At 34.4% G+C, this 25,434-nt stretch overlaps 1 protein-coding gene across 2 annotated transcripts in view; it reads left to right on the top strand.

Moving 5' to 3' along the window:
• slc8a2b (solute carrier family 8 member 2b) overlaps positions 1–25,434 on the top strand; it is a 79,926-nt gene that overhangs the window by 34,148 nt on the left and 20,344 nt on the right. The window contains exons 2-3 of one of the 2 annotated variants that reach the window (XM_042771795.1): positions 22,677–22,819; positions 23,070–23,530. In XM_042771795.1, the coding sequence (XP_042627729.1) occupies positions 23,162–23,530 (369 nt within the window). In that variant the 5' untranslated portion in view covers positions 22,677–22,819; positions 23,070–23,161. The remainder of the gene's footprint in view (positions 1–22,676; positions 22,820–23,069; positions 23,531–25,434) is intronic. The other variant, XM_042771794.1, reaches the window with a different exon arrangement.

Genomic DNA, 25,434 nt, shown 5'->3' with positions numbered 1-25,434 from the left:
TATTAAAACTATGCTCTATTATAATGTATGTGTGTTTGTGTATGTACGTATGCATTGATATCATTTTTATATAATGATAAAAATGTATGCAATTATTTAATGATATTAATAATGTACATATTCATTTTAAATCTATAATTTATATATGATTTTTACTTTTTTAATAGTATCTTATGCTTATCAAGGCTGCATTTATTTTATCAAAAAATACAGTAAAAACAGAAATATTGTGAAATATATACAGTACAGTGGTGTGAAAAAGTTTTGGCCCCCTTCCTGATTTCTTATTTTATTGCATGTTTGTCACACTTTAATGTTTCAGATCATCAAACAAATTTAAATATTAGTCAAAGATAACACAAGTAAACACAACATGCAATTTTTAAATGAAGGTTTTTATTACTAAGGGAAAACAAAATCCAAAACTACATGGCCCTGTGTGAAGAAGTGTTTGCCCCCCTATTAGAACTGTGGTTTATCACTCCTGAGTTCAGTTTCTCTAGCCACACCCAGATCTGATTACTGCCACACCTGTTCACAATCAAGACATCTCTTAAACAGGACCTGCCTGACAAAGTGAAGTAGACCAAAAGATCCTTATAATTTAGAGTTATTGCAGAGAGCCAAAGAAATTCAGAAACAAATGAGAAAGAAAGTAATTGAGATCTGTCAGTCTGGAAAAGGTTATAAAGCCATTTCTAAAGCTTTGGGACTCCAGCGAACCACAGTGAGAGCCTTTATTCACAAATGACAAAAACATGGAGAACCTTCCCAGGAGTGGCCGGCCGACCAGAATTACCCCAAGAGCACAGCTACGACTCATCCAAGAGGTCACAAAAGACCCCACAACAACATCCAAAGAACTGCAGGCCTCACTCGCCTCAGTTAAGCTCAGTGTTCATGACTCCAGCATAAGAAAGAGACTGGGAAAAAATGGTCTGCGTGGCAGAGTTCCAAGACGAAAACCACTGCTGAGCAAAAAGAACATAAAGCTTGTTTCAGTTTTGCCAGAAAACATCTTGATGATTCCCAAGACTTTTGAGAAAATACTCTGTGGACTGACGAGACAAAAGTTGAACTTTTTGAAAGGTGTGTGTCCCATTACGTCTGGCGTAAAAGTAACACATTTCAGAAAAAGAACATCATAGTAACAGTAAAATATGGTGGTGGTAGTGTGATGGTCTGGGGCTGTTTTGCTGCTTAAAGGACCTGAAGACTTGCTGTGATAAATGGAACCATGAATTCTGCTGTTTGCCAAAAAATCCTGAAGGAGAATGTCCGGCCACCTGTTCGTGACCTCAAGCTGAAGCGAACTTGGGTTCTGCAGCAGGACAATGATCCAAAACACACCAGCAAGACCACCTCTGAATGGCTGAAGAAAAACAAAAGGAAGACTTTGGAGTGGCCTAGACAAAGTCCTGACCTGAATCTTACTGAGATGCTGTGGCATGACCTTAAAAAGGCAGTTCATGCTTGAAAACCCTCCAATGTGGCTGAATTACAACAATTCTGCATAGATGAGTGGACCAAAATTCCTCCAAAGCGCTCTAACAGACTCATTGCAAGTTATTGCAAACCCTTGATTGCAGTTGTTGCTGCTAAGGGTGGCCCAACCAGTTATTAGGTTTTTTCACTTTTTCACACAGGGCCATGTAGTTTTGGATTTTGTTTATCCCTTAATAATAAAAACCTTCATTTAAAAACTGCATGTTGTGTTCACTTGTGTTATCTTTTACTAATATTTAAATTAGTTTGATGATCTGAAACATTAAAGTGTGACAAACATTCAAAAAAATAAGAAATCAGGAAGGGGGCAAACACTTTTTCACACCACTGTATATAATGATACAATATGTTAAATAAGTATATAATTATAATTGTAATAATGAGGATAATTCAGAGATGTTACTTAGTTCAACAATATGGAAATATCCTATAATTTGTTTACATTACACCGCAGTCGAGAATCTTTAATATATATGGGTCAGAGGGTATTGATTAATTGCATACATTAGTCTCTTTCTAATTTAACGTTACATTGACAGCCAATGCCTACATAAAGCTAAAGATCTTTGATATGCAGTTTCATAGTTGCTAACTTGCATATATTGAATGACTCATGAATCTCGTTTTGGCCCCAAGGCCCCTGTTAGAGTCATAATGTCCATTATTCACTAATGGATTTATTTGCCTGAGTGAGAAGTTGGTGCTAAATGTGTTTCAGCCATTTACATTTTTAGCCTAATGTCCCATAATAATACCCAGCTGTGTTAGTCTCACACGCTGTAGACTACATGCAGAGATTTTAGTGTGAAAGAGCTGCTTGTGTGAATAATTGAGACACTTTCTCTTTTGCCCCCTCTGTGAGAAAGAGCTGATGTATAGTCTGGCCTCTGGACACCATCGCTCTGAGGCCAAACGGACGCTGTGATTGGTTATCAATCAGCGAGGCGGAACCCAAGAGGCCTGGGGAGGTTTATTATTGGATAGTCATCAGGACTGACCTTGCAGCGCCTGACAGCTCGAGCCCAGCAATCTTGATTAAAATGTAAATAGCGTTATTTAAACACGCCGCCTCCTGCAAGAGAATTTTAGAATAGGGAACACTTATTCACTATTAACTATGACTTTTGCCTCAATAAATTCCTAATTTGCTGCTTATTAATAGTTAATAAGATGTTCAGTGTAGGTGTTGGGTAAGATTAGGGATGTAGAATAAGGTCATGTAGAATAAGGCATATATATGTGCTTAATTAGTACTAATAAATGGCTAATATTCTAGTAATATTCATGTTAATAAGCAACTGATTAAGAGATCCTAAAATAAAGTGTTATTGAATGTTTTATATAAACTTAGTAAACAACATTATATAATGCAGAAGTCAGTAAAAAAAAAAAAAAAAAAAAAAAAAAAATATATATATATATATATATATATATATATATATATATATATATATATATAAAATAATAATAATAATAAAGACATTCACAAGACACCAAATACAGATTCATAGTATTTTACCTTTTGACAGTTATTCGTCTTTTGTGAATAAAGAATTTGCTAAGTTAAAAATGCCTTAATGAGGTATTGGTTTCTTCCAAACACACAACTCTTCACTTCTCCAGATGTTAACTCATGGGTTGGAGTGGTGTGGATTACTTGTGGATTATTGTGATGTTTTTATCATCTGTTTGGACTCTCATTCTGATGGCACCCATTCACTGCAGAGCATCCATTGCTGAGCAAGTGATGCAATGCTACATTTCCAATGAACTCTTAACAATACTAGCGTAGAGTATGCAAGATTATTGAATGGTAAAATTCTCCTCCGACCTCATTTCCTGTTTACCATCTCAAACATATGGTGTTTTTTCAGGCACACGTGTTTGATGATCTTGCTGGCGGTAACGTCTGTCCTCATGTGAGTCATTCAGAGCTCTGGATGTTGTTGCAGGGTTTAGTTTTGGTGTTTCAACCCCACAAGCTCCGGGGAGTAAATCTGAATATTACAGTCACGACAGATTTTAAGAAGCCCTGCGAAAATCTGTTCATGTGAGAGCCATAACGAGCGAATTCTGCAGCACTGACTGACCTTCTTTATTAGCACTCTTCCCAGGCAGAGAGAATGAATGATGTATAATGATATTTGAGGCTTTTGTACGAGAAGAGAAATAGAATATTATTTTATTGATCTTAGAACATTATTATGAACAAAAAAAAATATCATTACTGCACAGCAGCTGTGGCTCAGGGTTGTGAAGAGACATTCTGTGATCAGTGTGTGAATGAAAAAAATGACTTTTAAACCTTAATTAAGGCGGTCAGGTTGTTATAACTCTCATCCTGGTTACAATAGAACATTATATTAATATTTTAGTATATCACATGGCACATTCATGATTTGAACTGCTTGCTTGACACTTCAATTACCCATAATTCAGTTGCATGTTGGTATATACATATACATAAACATATTTTCAGCATCATTACTCCAGTCTTCAGTGTCACATGATCCTTTAGAAATAATTATAATATGCTGATTAGCTAGTGCTGATAACTATACCATAAACCTCTACCCTGTAACCAATTCTTTTTAATTTTAATAATAAAAAAAATTATTTAAAATAATTGTTTTTTTTTTTACAATTATAATTTCAGTTAATTTCAAATAATTTAATAAAAATGAATGCAATTAAAATTTTATAAAATATAAATTAAAAAATATATATGAAATTTTAAAATAAAGTAAAATATGAATGAGCCAAAGAAAGGTATTGTTGGATAAAAATCCCTTCTGACAAATCTGTGTATGCCACAATTATGTCTCAGTAAACGTAAACACAACACACATAAAGTATTTCCCCTGCTATACACCAGTATATCTGTGACTTCTAATCTTGTTCTTGTATTGATATATTGGGTGGCATTTTACGTGACATTTTAAGCTGTCACTTTTCGTATTAATATGACTTTGCAGTCTGTTTCTATACTGTATAAAACCCAGTATTTCATGCATTTGTGTGTTTTCAGAAGAAACACAGTAGCGTCACAACACTGATAAATAAAATATTAGTTGATTACTTGATTATTACACCATGTGCGAATGTCTCTGTGAAAAACACATGAATCTGTATGTGTGTGAGATGTGGTGTGAAAAGGATGTTCCTGTTAAGAAGCTGTGCTCTGGGTGAGACGGAGGGAGCCAATCATTTCTCTCTCCTCGGGGGTTTTGACCAATTAAAAGATGTCGTCTCTGACTGCGTTTGTCTAGCAAACAGTCATTCTGTGCTCTGCCTCATGACCCATCTGTGTAATGAAGGGACGCTGACGTTTGCCACATTACTGTAATGATTATTAGGATGGGTGAAAGAAGATCTATTTTTCATTAAAGTGGTTCCTGACAATTATTTCAAAGGTGGAAGCAGCATTTGAGGTTTTCAGACAGGAGGAGCAGACGACACGAAGTACTCCATCAGCACTAAGCACTCCATCTTTATTCCAAACCCTCAAATTTTAAGATGCTTTTTGGCCCAATTCAGTGGAGACAGTCCCAGAATGCACTGCAACGACAAGACCAAACCAGCACTAATTATCATAAACCAGCATGAAAATTCATGCTGGCCTGGACTGTTAATAAAATAATAAAAATTAATCCAATGTGACAGCAGTGTTGTTATTGCTAAATAAAATATATATATAAAAAAATCATTATTGTGAATTAAAATACAGCTAAAATACAATAAAATATAAATATTAAGTGAAAAAGTTAAACTTGAAAAAAATCTTGGCAATTAAAATTTTAAAAATCTAAGTTGAAGTACTAAAATTACGAAAACTTAGCTGAAATCAAATCAAGAGAAACTTATATAAAAAACATGACAAAATTACTTAAACTTACAAAAAAAACTAAACATAAAAATAAAAACTAATTCAAAATATTAATACATGCTATAATATTATTTAATTAATGGTATTTAAATATCGAAAAATGCTAAAACAAACTAAAATTTAAGCAAAGAAAAAACTGAAAATATAAAAACAAAAACTAATACAGAATATTAATACATCATGCAATTATAGTATATAAATATTAAAAATAACTAAAACTGAAAAAAAAGAAATAATAAACAAAAACCAATTCAAAATCTGAATACACACTATAATAGTGTTTAAATTAAATGACTAAAATTACTAAAACTAAACTAAAATAAAGCTAAATAAAAATGCAAAAGAGAAACTAATACAATTGGCAAAAGCACAGAACAAATTTATTACAGCTTAAACTTTAATTAAAATGAGAACTGAAAATATATTAAAAATAATACTAAAATAACACTGTAAAATAGCAATGTTTACATACTTTTCATTAAATGCTGACAATTTCTCAATTTTCTTTTTTTTTTAAAGTTATTTCACCCAGTATTTGTCTGTGATATATGCATTTTTCTTCTTATTATTATTATTTCATTAGAATTTATTAATAATGTATGAGGATGCCATTTGCTACAGGGCTGTTGAAAACTTCAAATTAGGTTCATGCTGGGTTAGTATGTTTACTCGTAAAGCAGCTGCTCTTGTAGACTGTAGTCAGCTCACTAGGTTTGAAACAAAACTGCGGTCCTTTATTTATTCATCCCAGCGGAGAAAAGATGGAAGGAGAGAGAGACTTGTTACTGGGGAGAATTTAGAGTCATGTTTAGACAGATCTAACGTGCGAAAGCGCTCCGTACTTAAAGTGGGACAACAGAAACAATCCCACGTTTCTCACCAGGGCAGATTTAGAGGGAATGGAAATGATGTCGCTTTGAAGCGGGTAGAGATGGAAAATTGAAAACCCTGGCAGAATCTCTGAAGCCAAAGGCTCTCATATGAATTTATTATGCAATAAAGGTTCTTGGCACAGTTATGGATTACTAAATTTGCGGCTTCTGTGCGGCACATTGAAGGGGTGTCCATAATTTCAGCCCAATCCGCCCACACCCTAAAAAATTCACTTCTACCCAATTGTTTCATAACTTTCACGCAGTAAAACCTCAATGACTGTTGAAGCTGGCTCGGTTTGGATCGGTGGCTCTCAACTGATTTGGCTTCAGGAAAGACATTTTACATTTGAACATCAAATCCATTTATAATCCATTTATTGTCCAAAGGTTCAATGAACTGTTCCTTTAAAAAAGTGACTACTTTGTCAGACTTTACAGGGTGAAATAACAGATGAATCTGGGCTGAAATAACATCAAACAAATATGTCATTAACAAAACATATGATGTATTTGACTAAATGTAATGGTTAGTTGTGTTTTATTATTTGCATTTAGCATTGATTTTTCCCGTCTGTTGTTCACAAAGCTTTTTAAACAGACGAGCCATTTCTAAAGATGATTTAAACTGATGAATCAAAACCTGTTTTGAATGAAAATGTCATTGTGCGTAACTATCTATCTATTTATCTATCTATCTATGTTGCTTTGTGGTTGCTATGGTGTTCTTCACAATTAGTGCATCAGCATTCATCATTGTACATGTAATGTTCTGCATGTCTCACTGAAGGAATCTGCTGATGTGGCCAGTGATGTTCCTGTAGAGCATCTCAGAAAGGCTGCGGCTTCACGTGCTCAATACTGAATCTTTAAGTGCCGTGCTTCAATGATACGGCTGTCTGAACCCTCACTTACTGCATTCCATACCTGAACAGAATCATAATTCTTGAGTAAATCTAATGATGGATCGAGGCTATAGAAGTTAATGTGTGGTTGCTGGGGGACTGTTGAAGTGATTAAGTCAGAGTTGGTTAGCCACTTAGATGATGTGTGTAATTTTCTTGATGTAAAAATATTTACTCCGTTCCCAATTCAAAGAGCAATGATAAAATTATGTAAGCCATCAAACATCTTTCTACTTTGAAAGCCATTAAAAATAATCTGTGTTTATTCTGAATAAACGCGTTTGCTTCCAATATGCTAATAGTAAATATTTAATCATATTATAGTAAGCGTTTCAGCAATGCCTGATTCTTTTTGGAGCGTCTTAAAATATTGAAATTGACTACTTATATTTTTCTTGTCTGCTTTTTCCTTAATAAAAAATTATATATATTTTTAAATATATTTTCAATGTATTAATTAATTTAATATTTTATTAATTTAATATTTTATTATTTTATTTTATTTATTTGAATATATAATTGTTGTGGCCCTGAAATCTAAATGAAAAAAACTTTTATCTTAAAAAAAGAGACAATTTACCAATTTATAATGTATGTTTTTAATTTGATTATTATTATTAGTAGTATTATTATTAAAGGGAACAGCTCTATTTGTTTAGTCTGTCTCTTTAGCGGTGTAAAAACATGTAGTTTTATGCACTACAAACTACAAAAGCAAAGATCAGAGAGCAGGACATGAATTATTTAGCAGCTGGTTAATCCTCAGGAGTAATGGATCCCTTATTCACAGGATTAATTATGATTGGTTATTCACACAAATGCAGTGGAAAGCTGCTTTACGAGTAGTTTCAAATTAAAGATTTACTTTTGGCAGTGAAAATAAGGCAAGTGCACTTACTCTGAATGCAGGCACATTAATTTAGTCTTATCAAGGTCTAGGGCAAATTATTAAATGTCTGTTAAATTTTTAGAAGAGGGGTAAAACTTCTACATTTACCTTGTGCAAGGAGCACAAATGTGCTTTTTTAACCTTAATTTACTTTGAAAATGCAGTTGCCTTTGAATCAGCGTTTTGTGACAGTATATACAGTAGATCAAGCACAAATTGAGTTCTTTGAAGATCTGAAATATTGCTTATGATTTGTTTTTAAGTCTGGATACTCATCGCATCCCTGTGGCGTGTCCTAAAACTAAGGTCAAAGTGAAAGGAACTGCTTTAGAGAATGAGAGAATATTGTAAATTTTCTGCATAACTAAAAAAAAAAAAAAAAAAAAAAAACCTTTTGCTTGTGTCAGAATATCAGAATAACAATGTATACTGTACACTGCACAGCCCTGCATCTTCTAATTTGCAAATAAGGTCTAATATTACCTGATTTGATGATGCAGAGTTAAAAAATATCAACAATTTTTTAAATTAAATATACTGTATGTATCAGCATTAATGTTCTTATACAAATAACAAAAGCAGTCACATTTTGGTTTTAATGACAAAAAGACATATTTAAATGTATCGTTTATATTACAGTCTGCAAAGGATTGGACCAATGTTCAAGACCTGTTTTTAATGTCAAAGATCTTTATAAATAAATAAGCTTTTTTTAATAAAATAATCTGTCATTTTCTGTGGCTATTTAGATTTAAAACACCCACAGATGTAACAGAAAACAATAACCTTGAAATCAGGGTTAGGCTTAAAATAATGCCATACATGTTAAAATGGCTGAGAATTAAACAAATAGTTGAAATCTGGCTCGGAGAAAGACAGGAATCCTGTCTTTGTGACGTTTTTTCTGGCCATTAAGGGACAATACAAGGCTTCTGCACCTTACGAATGGTCATCGTAAGCAAAAATGCTACATAATGCACATATTTTGTGAAAAACAGCCACTATTATTGGAGTCAGCTCCCCAAAATTAGTAAGAAATAACTGTTGTGTTTCATGCATCTAATATGATGCAGGGCAGGGTTATCTAAAAACTCAAACAATGAAGATTAAATGAAGAGTGATACGAGAGGATACGTCAATAATACTCATTACCTGAGCAGAGAGGGATATATCGAGCTCTCCTGATCCACGATTAAGAGTAGATGAGCCACTTTATTTTTTCTTTGTCTGTTAATGAAGCTGTCAGGACGCGCTCTTCCTCATCGAGGCTTTAGTTCACAGATCACAGACTGGCCGATTGGGCTTCAAATGAGGCTCCTGAATCAAAACACTAAGAAATGGAGAAATATCGGCTCGGAATAACACTCAGAAATCAAACTGACCAATTTACGGTCACAGAAATAGCTGGAGCTGTGACTGACAGATGAGAACAATATCTCACTTACTCTCGCTTCTTGTCTCACACATGTATCTTTGTCTCTCTCCTTACAAAATAATATGATTTCAAGTGGCCCAAGTATTTATTCCAGCTATATAATTCTCACATCTCTCCCTCTCCTTCTTATGCACTTAATGAGGTTAAGTATAGAAAGTAATGATGTTTCTTTAATCAATTTTAAAGGTGTCTAACCTGCCCAGAGGATTTTTTATTAGAGCTTGATCTTTCATATCTTAGGAGTCTTAATGGGATTTTCAGGGTAGTTCATCCAATAAAAAATGCAAATGTCTGTCAATTACTCAACTTCTATTTATTAAAAAAAACTTTTTCTTCAACGGAACATAAAAAGACCAATTTTAAGGATTTTGTTTTTTGGTTAAGTTACAATAAATCAGAGCTTTCAAGCTTCCAAAAGAACCCAATCACAGTAAACATATCATAAAAGTAGTCTGACTATTGTATATTATATCATTATAATCTCCTGAAGTCATATGACTGATTCAGAGACCAAAATATAAGTCATTATTCATGATAATGGCTAAACACTGGTTTAAAGCAGTTGTGTGAACTGGATCTACTGAATCATTTAAAAGATTCAAAGATTCATTCAGACATTGCTACTTTTTTGATGAAAGTGGCAGGAGTGTAGACCACTTGAATTATACTGGTGCTTTTGCAACTTGATCGACCGTCTACAGCCATTTCTGAGTGTATTTTTGGAAGTTAAAGGTCATATGGATTTGGAAAAGCACAAGAGTGAGTAAGTCATGACAGGATTTTCATTTAGATTATCATAAAGAGAAACATCTGAGACAAAGTAGATATTGAAAGAAATTCTAGATGTGAAAATAATAGGCATCACTGAGGCAGCTGTGATAGTACATTGTCATATAGTGAGAGTATAGAGCTAAAATGAATGTGGAATGCAGCTCAAACAATTTGATATTCAGAGCATTTGATGAGAAATGTTTGAGATCATATTGAGATTTTAAACGTTTGATTGGCAACTTTGGGAGCAAAGTTTGAGATCTCTTCTGAAACTCTAGCTGTAACACTTTTGAGATTACTGTTGATGAGTTTGTTGAGGAGAAGGTTGTGAAAAGTAGAAGACTTCAGCAACAGACTCTATTTCATCTGCATTTAATTGCATTTCTGTCTGGGTGAAACAAGTGAGATCTCATTTGATTTTTCTTTCCTACAATTATGACCAAGCTTGTTTGTTCTTATGCACAGGTGAAATAACCCAAACCCTTGTAACGCTGCACGGCATGCTGGGAGATTAGCAGGCCGTCTCATTAACAGCATCTCTGGGCTGCCCACCTGAACATTGATGAATGAGCATCCTTTAAGTGATTAGGTTGTTGATGTATTTGTGTCAGTGTGTGTTTGTCCACTAACAGACTGTTTCACACAGCTAACAGACTACTGACAGTGACTAACAGACGGCAGACAGCTGGAGGAGAATCAGTCACAGTCACTTACCTGTTTGCTTGACTTTGAAGGAGCTCTCATGTCACCTGGCCTCAGTCCCTATTGTCTCATTTTGACTAGTCTCATCTCATCTTCTTATCTCATTAAGTCTCATCTTGTCTCATTTCATCTCATCTCTTCTCTTCATCCCATGTATATACACACAGCAGATGTATTCATGGTGAATGCTAAACAGAAACGGGAGAGAAAGAGACGAGAAAGAACTGAGAGGGAGGGCGAGATGTGCTGAGGGGTAGAGAATGAGTGGGTGGGTGGATGGACGAGACGGAGGAGGAGTGGGTGGGGGGAAAGGAAATGAACAGAGAGAGAGAAGAGAGACCTGGAGAGGAAGAGAAGAGTCGTACTGACTGTGACACATTGTCTCTCCAACACTAATCACAATCTCACTGACATTGCTGAGCTTCTACATACAGCTGGAGAAACTTCACCTCGCTTCACCTGCATTACAGAATTCACACATTAAATTATACACTAGTGCTACATACAGACTGAATATCCAACCATTCTCTCTCTAAGAAATCTTCTCTGATTTGTCTTGTTTAGGGGCTTCTTCAGGCCCAGAGCAAAACAGTCGGATTCTGGAAGTAAAAATCTCAATAATTTTTCTCCACTGAGAAATAGATTCAAGAAGTGATGCATGAACCCTTCAAAACAGATTGGGACTGTGATTTGATGAAATATGCCGCTCAAGTCACAAATCATATGATTTGCATGCAACTTACTACATTACCCACAATCCTAATGCAACATCTGCTCAACAACAGTGACGCTTTGTAAGTCAAGTCAATCTTGAACAACCGATATACGTGTACATATTTGAATATTTTGAAATGAGTGTCAAATATGTGGTATTTTATACTTGTAAATAGAATTGTATCTAAGTCCCTCAAGAAAAGACTGTAATTTTTTCAATTTTTGTCGTTTGTTTCATTCGTTGACATTTTAATGCCAAGTTTTCTCCTATGGAGAAAATGAAAGGGAAAACTCTTTTGGCAGCCGAGGCAACCACTTTTACACTCTATTGATTAATTTCAGATAAGAATTCTAATCTTGTCATAATTGTGCATTTATAAATGATGTTTCATTTATCACAGTATCCCTTTCACAGCGATTCATTAATGAACCCCTGATATCTTCAGCACTGATATCCTGAAAGCCCCTGGTTTTCCAGCTTTTCCAGCATAATTTCATCTGATTATGGCATTTCGTGATCTAATGCGCCCTTTTGACCAATATGGCTGTTTTTGTCATTGTCCATTATTGTGAAATTGATGCATGATGTAAGTGAGCCAGCCAGCCAAACATTGCAGGCCTGATCCACGCACAGCGTTGTCATTTTATTCTGTTTATCATCATTGGCTTCATGGCTTGAAGAGGTTTGTGTTTGTCTTGCCAAAGCTCGACTAGAGCTGATTCAAATCAGTTCATCACAGTCAGATGTGATAATACATTTTGGTTGATGTGCAGTCATTCTTCTTAATTTTTCTTGTCCAACAGAACTTTGGCTATATTTAGAATAGCATATACTCCTTCTATACTGTGCATATTATGCATTATGGACATTTTCTGATAGCTCAATACAACCAGAGCACAAGGCATGAAATACTGTATCCTGCAATTTGTAATCTCATTCATGATTTAATTGGACTGTCAAAAGGTACAAGGTACAACATTGTTAAAAATAATTGAATTTACAGTGAAAATAAAGAACCCTGTTATTTTCCAACTTATTGCTTTTAGCAGAGTTAAACTTGCACATAAAGTCGAGATTGTAATATTGCATATGCATGCTACTGTTTGAAATGTTTACCATGCACACTGTAAAATAATATTTTTTGCAGTTAGTATCAAAGCTAATAAAGAACATTCTCAGAACTTTGACTAACATTTTGATAAGGTTCTTTCAAAGTTCTTTAAGTAACAGTAAAACATTAATACATATGTATCTGGTCTTTAATAATGTTCTCATTGTTAGCACAAAACGTCATTTATACATCATTCATGAAATGTTTTCTTCTTTCTCAAATGTTTCAGTTGGACTTTGTGTAACATTTTTTAAATATTACTACTTGTTTTAGAATGTTCAGAGAGCATTGAACAGTAACGTTCCCATAATATTTGAAAACTGATCAAATGGAATGTTTGTATAACCAAGAAAAAACATTTTAAGGATTTTAGAATGTTTAAAAAACTGGATGTTTTGAATGTTCGGAACATCAGAAATAACATTTCATAACTTAATGGGTACAAAACGTTCTCAGGATATATTTTGTCAGCTGGGATGCAATAATCCAGACATTTTACCGTACATATAAAATGAATTCATACATGTTTACACAATATAAAATGATTCCTGGTGCCGGTTCAGGGAAAAAGGTATATATTTGGTCTCTGATGATAACGAAACACCATTAAACTCCAGGAGCTCCTCAAGATATCAGTAGCTTAGAACTGTTTGTTCCTTTCCAGGTGTAAATGAGACACAGTGAGCACCCTCAATGCGAGGTTTCAGATTTTTCAGGTCTTTCTTTTTTCCCCCTCAGCCTGGAGTGTGTGTGTGTGTGTGTGTGTGTGTTTGATCTGAGGTTCAGATTGAAGCTGGTGGGTGGTATTGCACATTTGTGAGCTTTGGCCAGCTTGACTGTGCTTGGCTGCAGATGTAGGTGGTAATGGCATTCAAAGCATTACAAATTAAACCAATCAGTCTGACTGATTTTTATACATTTCATTGGACATTTCGTGCTCATATTAAAATAATCATGTTATTGCATTTTGTAGTATAATTCAGTGCATTGCTTTATTATTTCATAGATAAAGGTCGTGTGTAAGCTTTTCGATATATTCTTCTTTCTCAGTTATCTAACATTTTTTTAATGTTATTACTTGTTACAAAATATTCAGAGAACATTTAAAAAATAACATTCTCATAACATTTGTATGTTCCCTTAGTGTTCATGTAACCAAGAAAAAATGTTTTTTAAAACATTTTAAAAATCAGACGTTTTGAATGTTCAGAGAGCATTCAGAAATAACAATTGTTTTTTTTTTATTTTTTTGGGGGGGGGGAATAGTTTGGGGAGTTAGCTGTTATCAAATGGGGAGTTATCTGATATTTAATAACTTGATGTTTTGAATTTTCAGAGAACATTTAAAAGTAACATTCCTATAATGTTTGCGAAATCATAAAATGGAATGTTTCCTAAATGTTCGCATAATCAAAAAAGAAAAAAAAAAGTACTGGACATTTTGAATGTTCAGAGAACATTCAGAAGTAATGTTTCCATAACGTTAGCATATTTTTGTTACCTGTGAAAGTCATTGGTACTTTGACTTTCTGAACTTAACAGCAATTTCTGATGTTCTGAATATAAGAAAGTCTATGTTAAAATGATGATAGCTGCAGAATGGAAGTCTTTCCTCGACATCTACTCATCTCAGTTAAGCTGTCAAGGTCTATTAAGCAGATTTTATGATTGCAGGTTCACTGTAGGGCATAAAACTACTAAATCAGCATTTGCAAAATTCATGAAGTGTTGTTCAGAGGGCCTGCGAATGAAGTCGAACACCACACTGCCATCTGCTCGAGCGGCCACATGTCGGGTCTGGAGCTTGTTTTTAACACAGTTAATCAAGATGATGCAGAAAAATTCAATTCTCACCTCTGCCTCGCAGTGTGTCTGGCATCAGATTGTGTCGAGTGCAGAATTGAGTTTTTCCCAGGAGTTAAATGAATCCTGTGACATTAACTCTAAATCTGTTCATTCCTTCTTCTTCACAATCACAATGCAGGTGTTATTGTACAGTATATAAAATGATAAATTGCATTCACACAGATTTCTTTGTTGATCACAGCTAGAGAATGTGTGAAGATGTGTGTGTGTGTGTTTCAGCATCTGTTATGATGGTGAGGATGAAACTTGAAAATGCCACCAAAGAATATCAGGAAAAAGATTCATAAAAGCAAAATCTGACTTATATTTCATATCTAGGGTTATGGATAATCTATAACAGTTTATGTTAAGAACAAACCCTAGGATATACTGAACAATGTACAGTAAAGGAGACTGGGGCTAGTTGTCATAAAGGATATTTCTCCCTAGTAAATCGGCTATAGGATCTGAGTCAAAATCTAATTATTGTAAAAATGCAACAATAGGTGTCAAACATCTAGTTCAAAAAAAATAAAAATAAAATATTTGTATTTTATTCATTTTAGCTTATTTTTTTTTATTTTAAAAAATAACTTTAAATTCATATTTCATATTATTTTTGTTATTCATTCTTAATTTTAATAATTATTTTATATTTAATTGGTTATGTAATGCATATTTATTATAATCATAATAACACATATGAGGGAAATATTACATCTCGGCCAAGACTTTATGGTATAATCTTCATTTTTACGTTTTTGTATGCATCAGTTTGAAAATAATCAACCTTTTCTCTTCATTTTTACGTTTTTGTATGCTTTTTTCTATTTTTTTCCTCCCTAATAAATGTCATCCCTTCTCATGTTGGCACTTCAAAAATAAAATTTAATTTTTATTTTTAGAATTCATTAGAATTCATATATATATGTGTGTGTGTGTGTGCATAGATTTAAAAAGAATTATCCTTTTCTTTTCCTTTCTTTTCCTTTCTTCTCCTTTCTTCTCCATCTTTCTTTTTTTTCTATTTTTTCCCTCCATGATATATATCTCTCATCTTCTTTCTCATGTTGCTGGCAGCTTCCTCGTACAGAATCCCATTCATTCACATTAAACATCAAATATTAAAAGCTCTATTAATATGAGATGAAACTGAGGACCTGTGTTCTCTTTAATCAGTTCGATGACACAATAATTACTCATCTGTTTCATCCGTGGGGTGGCTGTGAAGATTTACTGTTGAATCGTACAGTGTAATGACTTCAACCTTTGCATTAATCCTGTTAATGAGCATTAATTAAGTATTCTAAATATAGCAGGACTCTGACACTTGTAGTTGTGATAGAAGGGCACATGAAGATTGTCACTGTGAATTCTAGTGTCTGTGTTGTACGTTCACAGTGTCCTCTCTTTTACTAATAATAATCTGTGTTTAGCATATGCACCTGCTATTCTATTTTCCTGCTGATTAGAGCTCAGCATGTTCATGTGAAGCCCTTTACTTTTTTCAGTGCTTTCATGTGATTTTTAGGTCTCCGCTGTTCGAATAATATTTGAGCATGAAGTAAATAAAAATAAAAATAATAATAATAAAAAAAAAACAGGTACATGATGTTACTTTGATCCTGCAGTTTAATAATATCATTACTCGATGTCAAAAGTGGAACTCACCATGAATTAGTCAAAATATCATTGCCTGAAGCACTTGCACTCTGTCATCATACGCTTGTGATTAGATGCTCTTCTGTCATCAGACCCTCTTCTAGCATCAAATGCTATTGCATCATCAGATGTTCGTCAATCATCAGGCACTCTTCTGTTATCAGACGCTTTTCAAGAATCTGATGCTCTCCAATCATCAGATGTTTCCAAGCATCAGATGTTCTTCTGTTATCAGGTGTTTCTTTCAGAATCTGTTGCTCTTCCATCATTAGATGATCTTGTGTCAACAGAAGTTTCTTCAAGCATCTGACACTCTTCCAGCACGAGACCCTTTTCAAGCAACAGACGTCCTTCTGTTCTTCTTCAGACCATCTTCCACCATCTGATGTTTTCAAGAATCTGACGCTCTTCCATCATCTGATGCTCTGCCATAATCAGAAGATTCTTCCAGTGTTAGATGCTCTTTGATCATCAGACTTTCTTAAAGCATTAGACACTCTGCCATCATCGGACGTTTCTCTATCATCAGACATTTTTTCAGGCATCTGATGCTCCTCCAGCATAAGACCCTTTTCAAGCAACAGACGTTCCTCCGTCATCAGATGCTCTTCCATTATCTGAAGATTCTTCAAGCATTAGTTGCTCTTCTGTCATCAGCTATTCTTCAAGCATTAGATGCTCTTTCATCTTCAGATGTTTTTTCAAGCATCACACACTCTTCTATCATCAGATGTTCTTCAAGTATCAGACACTTTTCATTAATGAGACACTTTCTTTAAGCATCAGACATTTTTCTTTTCATTATTTATTTTAATGAAGTTATTATATGATTCTTTTATAAAATAGAGTGTTTCAGCTTTATGGGTGGGAGAAATTAAGCAACTGTTCACTCTCTGAGATGGAATCCACGGCCTTCTCAAATCACATCACCATCTGTGTGTGTGTGTGTGTGTGTGTGTGTGTGTGTGTGTGTGTGTGTGTGTGTGTGTGTGTGGGCTCTGTGTGGATGCATCCAGCTTGTGAGAATTCATGAAGGAACATCAGGGTTTTCCCAGAAGTCTTGTACTGACCTGAAATAAAGCCAGGACACAATCACTTGAGACATTAGCTGCATGTTCTCAGGGTTTTGTAAACACTGTAGTCGCTGCCAAATAAAATGACTGAATACCCAAACAGTTCAGTGAAACTAATAACTGTGTAACGTCTGGATGTGCACAGGCTCAAGGGCCAGTTACACCGATTTTAAGCATGCAAAATGATTTCAGACCCTGCAGTATGGACAGAAGGATATGATGTCCCGCTCCAGGGCTTCTGTTTTGAATAAATAATAAAATAGAATAAATTAACAATGTTAAAATATCTAATTTACTCCCGTTTTCAGTGACTGTGCCAACCATGCATCTCATTTTTTTTATTTAATATTTAATTTAAAAGCTTGTATTCTTATTCTCTTGTATTCTTTTAGTGTAAAAACACCAAAATAAGAGGTTGCTGCATGTTTCGTTTTTAGACAAAATCCAATGTTCTTTTCACTGCACAAATTGGACAAATAATGTGTGGATATGCTTTTGCATATTGAAAAAAAACACTATTCAGCTGGAGATTAAGTTAACGCAGATGCACTAGGCTCTTGGAGAGAGACTGCACATGCACTAGGCTCTTGGAGCTTGCATCAGGTCACAATCCCATTTCTGTTGTCTCTGTACTGTCTTCATCAATGAAAAGCAGTAAGACAGTCCAAAATCAGGCATTATTCACAGATTTTGTGTAAATTTGACTTTGAAGTAAACAGAAACCATGTTCCTTCTATCCCTCATTACAGACTCCTTCAGCCACGATAAGATGCTGTTAGAGTATTGTGTTCTTGTACTCGAAAGGTCATATTAGGTTATGAGTCCCAATTCAGCGAAGCAAAATGTCACAGAGGATTTTTAAAGCACACAGTAAATGTGTACCGACATGCTCAGTGATGCACATCGGGCCTGTAGCTTTCATTTGGACTGCGGCCCTGATGTTTGAGGGAGGAATGAGGTTTCATCTGGATGAATTCCATCTCATCAGGATGCTTCAAGGAATTTCTTAGTTAAATTATGTCAACATGTTTAATGTGGAAGTGCTACTACTTATACTTTATAATTATACTTTCATAACAGTTCAGAATAGTTTCATATTTTAAATCTGCGGTGATGCATGAACGTGTTTTTATTTTTTTATTTTCTGTGGCAGACAGAGCTTTTTAATTCAACCTGGAATATTCTTTTGTGTCTCTAAATATGAATGGAGGCTGTCTGCTTAACATAACAAACAGCAACATTTAAGGTGTGGGTAACAGTGTCGTTTTAGTATCAATGAAATACTATGTTTATAAAGGTTTTTTTTTCGGTTTTAGTTATTTTAGTTCACTTAGATAAACGAAATTAAAATGGGAAATTTTATTTCAGTTAACATTTATTACAAGTAACTTTTTTATGGTTTTAATTTTAGTATTAGGGTTTACTATAATAATCCTGGTGTGTAATGCATTGTTTGCCTGTTTTCTTAATGATAAAATTAACAATAATATATTATAACAAGTGTGCCTCCTCAAGGCATAGAGTGAAAAATGCAAAACAAGAGGATGCATTAGTGCATAAACAAGATCCAGTAATGTACAAAATAGAAAATGGACTGATTATGGGAACTAGTTAAGTAATGAAAAATGTTTTTAGGCTGGATTTAATAGAAGATGAGTCTATAATGACTGTATGTGTAGTCTGTAATGACTGGGTAGTGGGTTTTGGGGCAAAATAGGAAAAGGCTTCAAGTTTCTCATTTCTGCACAACAGGCACATACTGTATTTATCAGATGGCTCATGGTAAGCGGCTGAATGAGCAAAGGCTGAGTGTTTCTGGAAATCATTTTGGTAAAATGAATTGTTTAGCTTAAGTGCTCTATCAGTGCTCTATCAGTGTTGCACATTACTTGCTTATGTAAGAGTGAACTTCTGAATCTGTTTGAGAATATCCTGAAAAACAATGCTGCATCAGAGTGTGTGTTTGTGTGTGTGTGTGTGTGTGTGTGTGTGTGTGTGTGTGTGTGTGTGTGTGTGTGTGTGTGTGTGTGTGTGTGTGTGTGTGTGATATGTGTGCTGTGGTCAGTGCGCACTGGCTTTGACATGTGAGTGCACTTGCCGAAACAGCTAAATGGATGAATCACTGCGCACGTGGGAATGTCTGTATGTGTGACAGAAGAGTGAAAGAGAGAGGGTGCATTATGGTGAATCTCATGAAAACATGTCCAAGTCCCAATTAAAAAATATATGTATATTGAAGCATGTTTTTAAGGATTAATTCACCCATAAATGAAAATTTACCAACCCTCAGGCTTTCCAAGTTGTGGATGAGTTTGTTTCTTCATCTGAACAGATTTGAAGAAATGTAGCATTCCATCACTTGCTCCTCTGCAGTTAATGGGTGCCGTCAGAATGAGAGTCCAAACAGCTGAAAAAAACATCACAAGAATCCACAAGTAATCCACACCACTCCAGTCCATCAGTGAACATATGAAGAAGCCAAAAGCTGCGTGTTTATACGAAACAAATCCATCAAGACCTTTTTAACTTTAAGTCATCACTTTGGGATTTGGGGAGTCCACCTCCTGTTGTTTCTCACATTGAAATCCATCGACATATTTGTTAAGAACTATTTTGGAGATTTGTTTTGACTTGTAAACTGTGCTTGATCTGTGCAGATTTCTCTCCTGATTCAGACAAGACAACTTTTTCACTGGAGGTGAATTTGTATGGTTTGAAGTTAAAAATGTCTTGATGGATTTGTTTCTTACATGCATATTTTTGCTACTCAAGATGTTAACTGATGTACTGGAGTGGTGTGGGTTACTTGTGGATTATTGTGATGTTTTTATCAGCTGTTTGGACTCTCATTCTGACGGCACCCATTCACTGCAGAGCATCCATTGATGAGACACTGATGTACTGCTACATTTCTCCAAATCTTTTCAGATGAAGAAACAAACTCATCTACATCTTGGATAGCCTGAGGATGAGTGAATGTTGTCATTGTATTTATTTCAGTTATTATTTTAGCAGTTACATTTAATGATTGTACTAGTGGTGCAGAAATTATGCACTTTACCTTTATTTTGAGGTGGTTTAACACAAATATTTGCTTTAAATCCAATATTTTATTCACTGTTTTTTACTGACTTTCTGCTCTATTTCTCTGTGATGGATCACCCTCACCAACCCTTTGTGGGGTCGCTATGGAAACGTATATATATATGAGTTGTACCCCAATACTGATGCCAAACACCTACTCCTTTTCATGTGCTTTATTAGCATGCTAAACATTGTTAAAACATCTACATACGTTTTATACAAACCTATGCAACTGCATTCAGTTTTTCTGTTTCTCTCTCAGTGTCTATCATTCTATATTCTCATAAGCAGCGAGCTCATCTGTGATCTCCAAAGCATCTGTTTTGTACCTCCTTTAATGTGCCGTTTTAAAAGAAACATAAGTTCAGTGCAGGTTCCGTCCCTGAGCCGGTTTTGCAGCAGAAACAAACACAACTTCTGCATCCTGGTTATTTTAGCTCAAAATATGACTCAGTCTTTGCCAGGCTGCTATATTGGGGGATTCGTTCTCCGCAGTTGACAATCCTGCAGTCATACGAATGGTGTTACGGCAGGAGAGAGATGCTCTGGTAACGAGGGGAAATGATGGTGTAACCCACTAACCTCCTTGCAACCCATCACTGCATGAAACCCGAGCACAAAGCTGCTCTGTGTGGCTGTTTAGTATTCAGAGTGAAGCAGAGAGAGCAGTTCAAACTTTGTTTTAGACACAGAGCTGCTCTGTGATGGAATGAGGCCATTTAGAAAGAGACAATTGGAGAGAAAAAAAGGACGAGTGAGTATGGATAGCGTGCTCTGAATTTAGAAACATCGAAGTGTCTGCAAAATTATATTTAAAGAGAGAGAGCGAGCAGGCGCCCACTAACACTCGCTGTTGTGCTATAGATCAGATTGAGAGTGTGCCTGCTGGAAAGAAAAATCATGAAATCACTGATGAAAAGAGGAGAAACAACCCTATGATCTCACAGTCTCTCCTCTAGAGTTTTGTAAGAGATCTCAAATGGTGCTCCGATGTGTCAAGATACCAAAGTCTGCTGTCGGATTGCTCAAAGTTTGCTCTTTCATAGCTCAGGAGACTTAATGGAGTGTTTTGTAACTTTGTCTCAAATGTTTCTCCTGAAATTTCTTAATAGTACTGAAAAATGTGTTTGATGATATTTTTATTTTTAATAGTTTTTGGTAATTTGTAATTTAGGTGATGATGTAATTATTATATATATTTATATAATTATTAATATTATTGAAATACATTATAAACTTAAATGTAAAAAAAAAAAAAAAATATATATATATATATATACTGTGTATATATATATAGTTACTAAAAAGTGTTATTTTCGGTAATTGAAAAAAAGCAGATAAAGTATATATATAAAAAAGTAATAAATAAAAAACTAGAAGTGTTTTATTGATCACAAAAGCTGTAATTATTAAAAGCAATTTTCGATAATTGAGATAAGGCTGATAAAATTAAATATGAATATTAGATGAATATTTTATGTGTAAATTAATAGAATTGTTGTGTTGTAAAGTTGGATTTTTTGTGTTGGCTTGTAATTTAAATGATATAATTGATTTGTTATATTAATAATAATAATTATATTAATAATAATAATAATAATAATAATAATAATAATAATAATAAATTAAAACTATATAGTCACCATTATATTATTGTTATATGATACAAACAATTCAAAATCACATAACAAAAATACTAAAACTTCAAAAATCAAATATAAAAACATATTCTAAATATTAATAAATATAAAAAATATTCCTGAAATAACACTATAAACAGTTGGTAGGAATTCATATTGAAATCTCTCATGTGATGAAAATGTACAAATGAGATCTCGTAAATATCTAATTTCTCCACCAGACAATGAAATTGAGAACAAATTCACATATTCACATATTTTCTTCTAGAAGAAAGAAAAATCTTATTTGTGATATTTTAATAATGTCTCAAACTGTGCTCATGTTTGCCAAGATACCAAAGTCTGCAACCAAAATTAGAGATCTCAGTATAAACTCTTCATTAATTGTTTCTTATCCACATTAGTTGTGATTGACAAAGTTGATGTTTGCAATGAAATATAACTGAGTACCTCATTTCTAGTCTCCAAATCTCTGAAAGAGCAACATCTGAGCATTAAAGTTTCCTCTGGTTTGCGTGACTGTGTACAAGTGCAGAAAGGTTTTTGAGTATTTGAGCTAATAAAAGCCTTGCATCCACAGATGTCCCTCTCTGAGACCTGCAGAGGACATAATCCTCCATCCTGGCAGCATTTCTATGCTTATTGCATTGTTATTTGACTCAAAGGCTCGATGTCCTGTTGCTAAGCTCTTCAAAAAAAACATCACATCCATCATCATCAGCAGTAGGTTGTTGCTTTCCTTTTCACTGCCTACGCAGTCTTTTATTCTACCAAGGTCTGTTTCTGCTTCTCACATATTTTTTTATAATCACCTACTTGATTTACTCTGCTATAAAAGCGAGCTGTACAGAGCTGCAGCCTGGAGATATTTATGTTGGATTGTGAACGCTGCATGAGATTTGTTTTTCTGATGATGACATTTACAGATGCATTGTCATAGTTTCTCCTCTTTTCTTCACTCTTTTCTCCCCAGGTCCCCTGGTGGGCTGGTTCCTCTCTGTCTTGCATCACCTCCTTTATTTCTTCTCCTTCTCTGAACTTTGAAGCCCGTTGAGGAGCAAGGCCATGGCACCGTTTTCCTCTCCCGTCCTCTTCTTGTCTCTCATCCTCGTCCTTTCTCTGCCTCCATCCTGTTCTCCTGAATCCCAGCAGGAAGAACCTTCTCTCCAGCCCTCCGTCACTCCAGAAGCTCCATCAGAGCTCTACAGTAACCTGACGGATGACGGCGACGGCAACGCTCTGAACAAACCATGCTCTGACATAGTCGTATGCAAACCTGGAATCATCCTGCCCATATGGAAGCCCATCAATCCCAGTCTGGGAGAGCAGGTTGCCCGGGCCATCCTGTATTTTACCTCTCTCATGTACATGTTTCTGGGAGTGTCCATCATCGCTGACCGATTCATGGCATCTATAGAGGTCATCACGTCACAGGTGAGTCTTGTCTTGCAATAATTGTCTAATTTAATTCAGAGAATCAAACAAAAATGCTCAGAAGAAAAGGTACAAAAGCTGTTATTAATGTATAAAATTCACCCCTAAAAGGTGCATTTTAGAACTACGGTTGGGTATCAAAAATCAGTTCCAAATTTCCAAGAACCGTGGATTCAGTGAGACATGTGCATTAAGACATTCTCAATTCATCACTATCATATAGTGTGCAAATACTGAATTGAGTTCTCTTTCGCATCTTCTTTTACTTGAACGGACAAACAAGAAAGGACAAAAACATTTTAAAATTCTCATAAAAGTAGTTTGTTTTCAAGTCTTCTGAAATGGTAGCATAGTGGAAGCAATGCCAAGGTCATGGGTTGGAATCCTTGGGAATGCATGATCCAATAAAATACACACATTGAATGCAACGTATAATAGTTGAATTGGATAAGTGCCTGCCAAATGCATAAAGGTAAATGTCAAATTTAAATTGGTATTCACTGAAAGTGCATTTGGTCATGACATGTGAAAACTATCAATATTGAATAATATCCTCATGCAAAGCAATCATTTGATTTCAGAAGACATGGAATATAGTGCATGAATCATATGGACTGTGTTATTTTATGGTTTATTTTGTGTGTTTTTTTCCTGACAAAAAGCTAAGTGAAGATTCATAAAAAGTTTTGCAAACTGCAAACAGGGTTGAAGCTCAGTTTATCTTGTAATTGCTGTTATTAAAATAAAAACAATCGTGACTGTTTCTGCAGCCTCTGAATGTTTAATGGGATGCAAATGCTTGCGGTGTGCTTTATGTTTTTTCTTTCTTTCTGCTAAAACGACTGACTCGTCAACACTTGTCAAGGGTAGATCGCCTACTCTTATCACCTCCGCTGACTCATGCGCCATAAACCTGTCGAAAGAGGAAAATTAGCCAAACCGCTTTTAGAAAGGAGGCTAGTTTTCCTTTAGTTCTTTTATTTTGTCAGTAAGTTTAAGTTTTTCAGCCAGAAAATAAATAGCAAAATAAAAAACTCTAGCTTTATGCAGTGTTACAAGGCTGCTGAATTTGAAATGCAGCCAGATGTAGGAAATGCACTGATTTTCACAACTTTACTCCAAAATGCTTTTATAAACAAATGTGGAATACAATAAAACAAAATGAGAAATGTTGCACCATTATGGCACAGTCACAAACATTTGCTTTCAAGTTTTTCAGTGTTGTTATAGTAAACTATAAAATATACCTATATAAAATATAATTATTATAATAAGTATTATTATTATTATTATTATTATTATGCTTGAATCAGAATGGATTTGTGCTTCATGACCATATGTCTGTGTTTTATAACCAAGCTAATCATTTATATCACATAATAGACATTGGATTTTAGGAGCATCTGAATTAATATATAATGACACATTCACATTTATAATCTTTAGTAGATAATCATAAACCAAGGGGAAATGTCCAAAACCCCTCAACATGTTGACAGATTCATTCATTATGCATTGAGCTATTTTTGTATGCATATTAAAATAAAAATCTAGTAATCTAAAACCATAAAACAATGAAAATCATAATCTTGAAATGAAATAAACATTAACTGAAATAAAATAAAATAAAATATGAAAAAGTAGTGCTAAAATAACTAAACCTAATTTAAAAATTAATACAAACTATGCTTATATATTTCAAAAACTATACAAATTACAAAAACATAACAGAATTACTAACATATTAACTAAAATTTAAAAATGGCAAAAAAAAAAACCTAATTCAAAATATTAATAGAAAAACTGTAATTGTATATTACTGATAATAAAATAACACTAGTATAAACAAAATAATGTGAAAATATTCTTAAAACTTGTATTCAGGTCATTTTGACCCGGAGAGG

This window comes from Cyprinus carpio, chromosome A15 (genome assembly GCF_018340385.1).
Source record: "Cyprinus carpio isolate SPL01 chromosome A15, ASM1834038v1, whole genome shotgun sequence".
NCBI classification, from domain to species: Eukaryota; Metazoa; Chordata; class Actinopteri; order Cypriniformes; family Cyprinidae; genus Cyprinus; species Cyprinus carpio.
The sequence above is the reverse complement of the archived record's forward strand: the minus strand, read 5'-3'. Positions and strand labels throughout refer to the sequence as shown.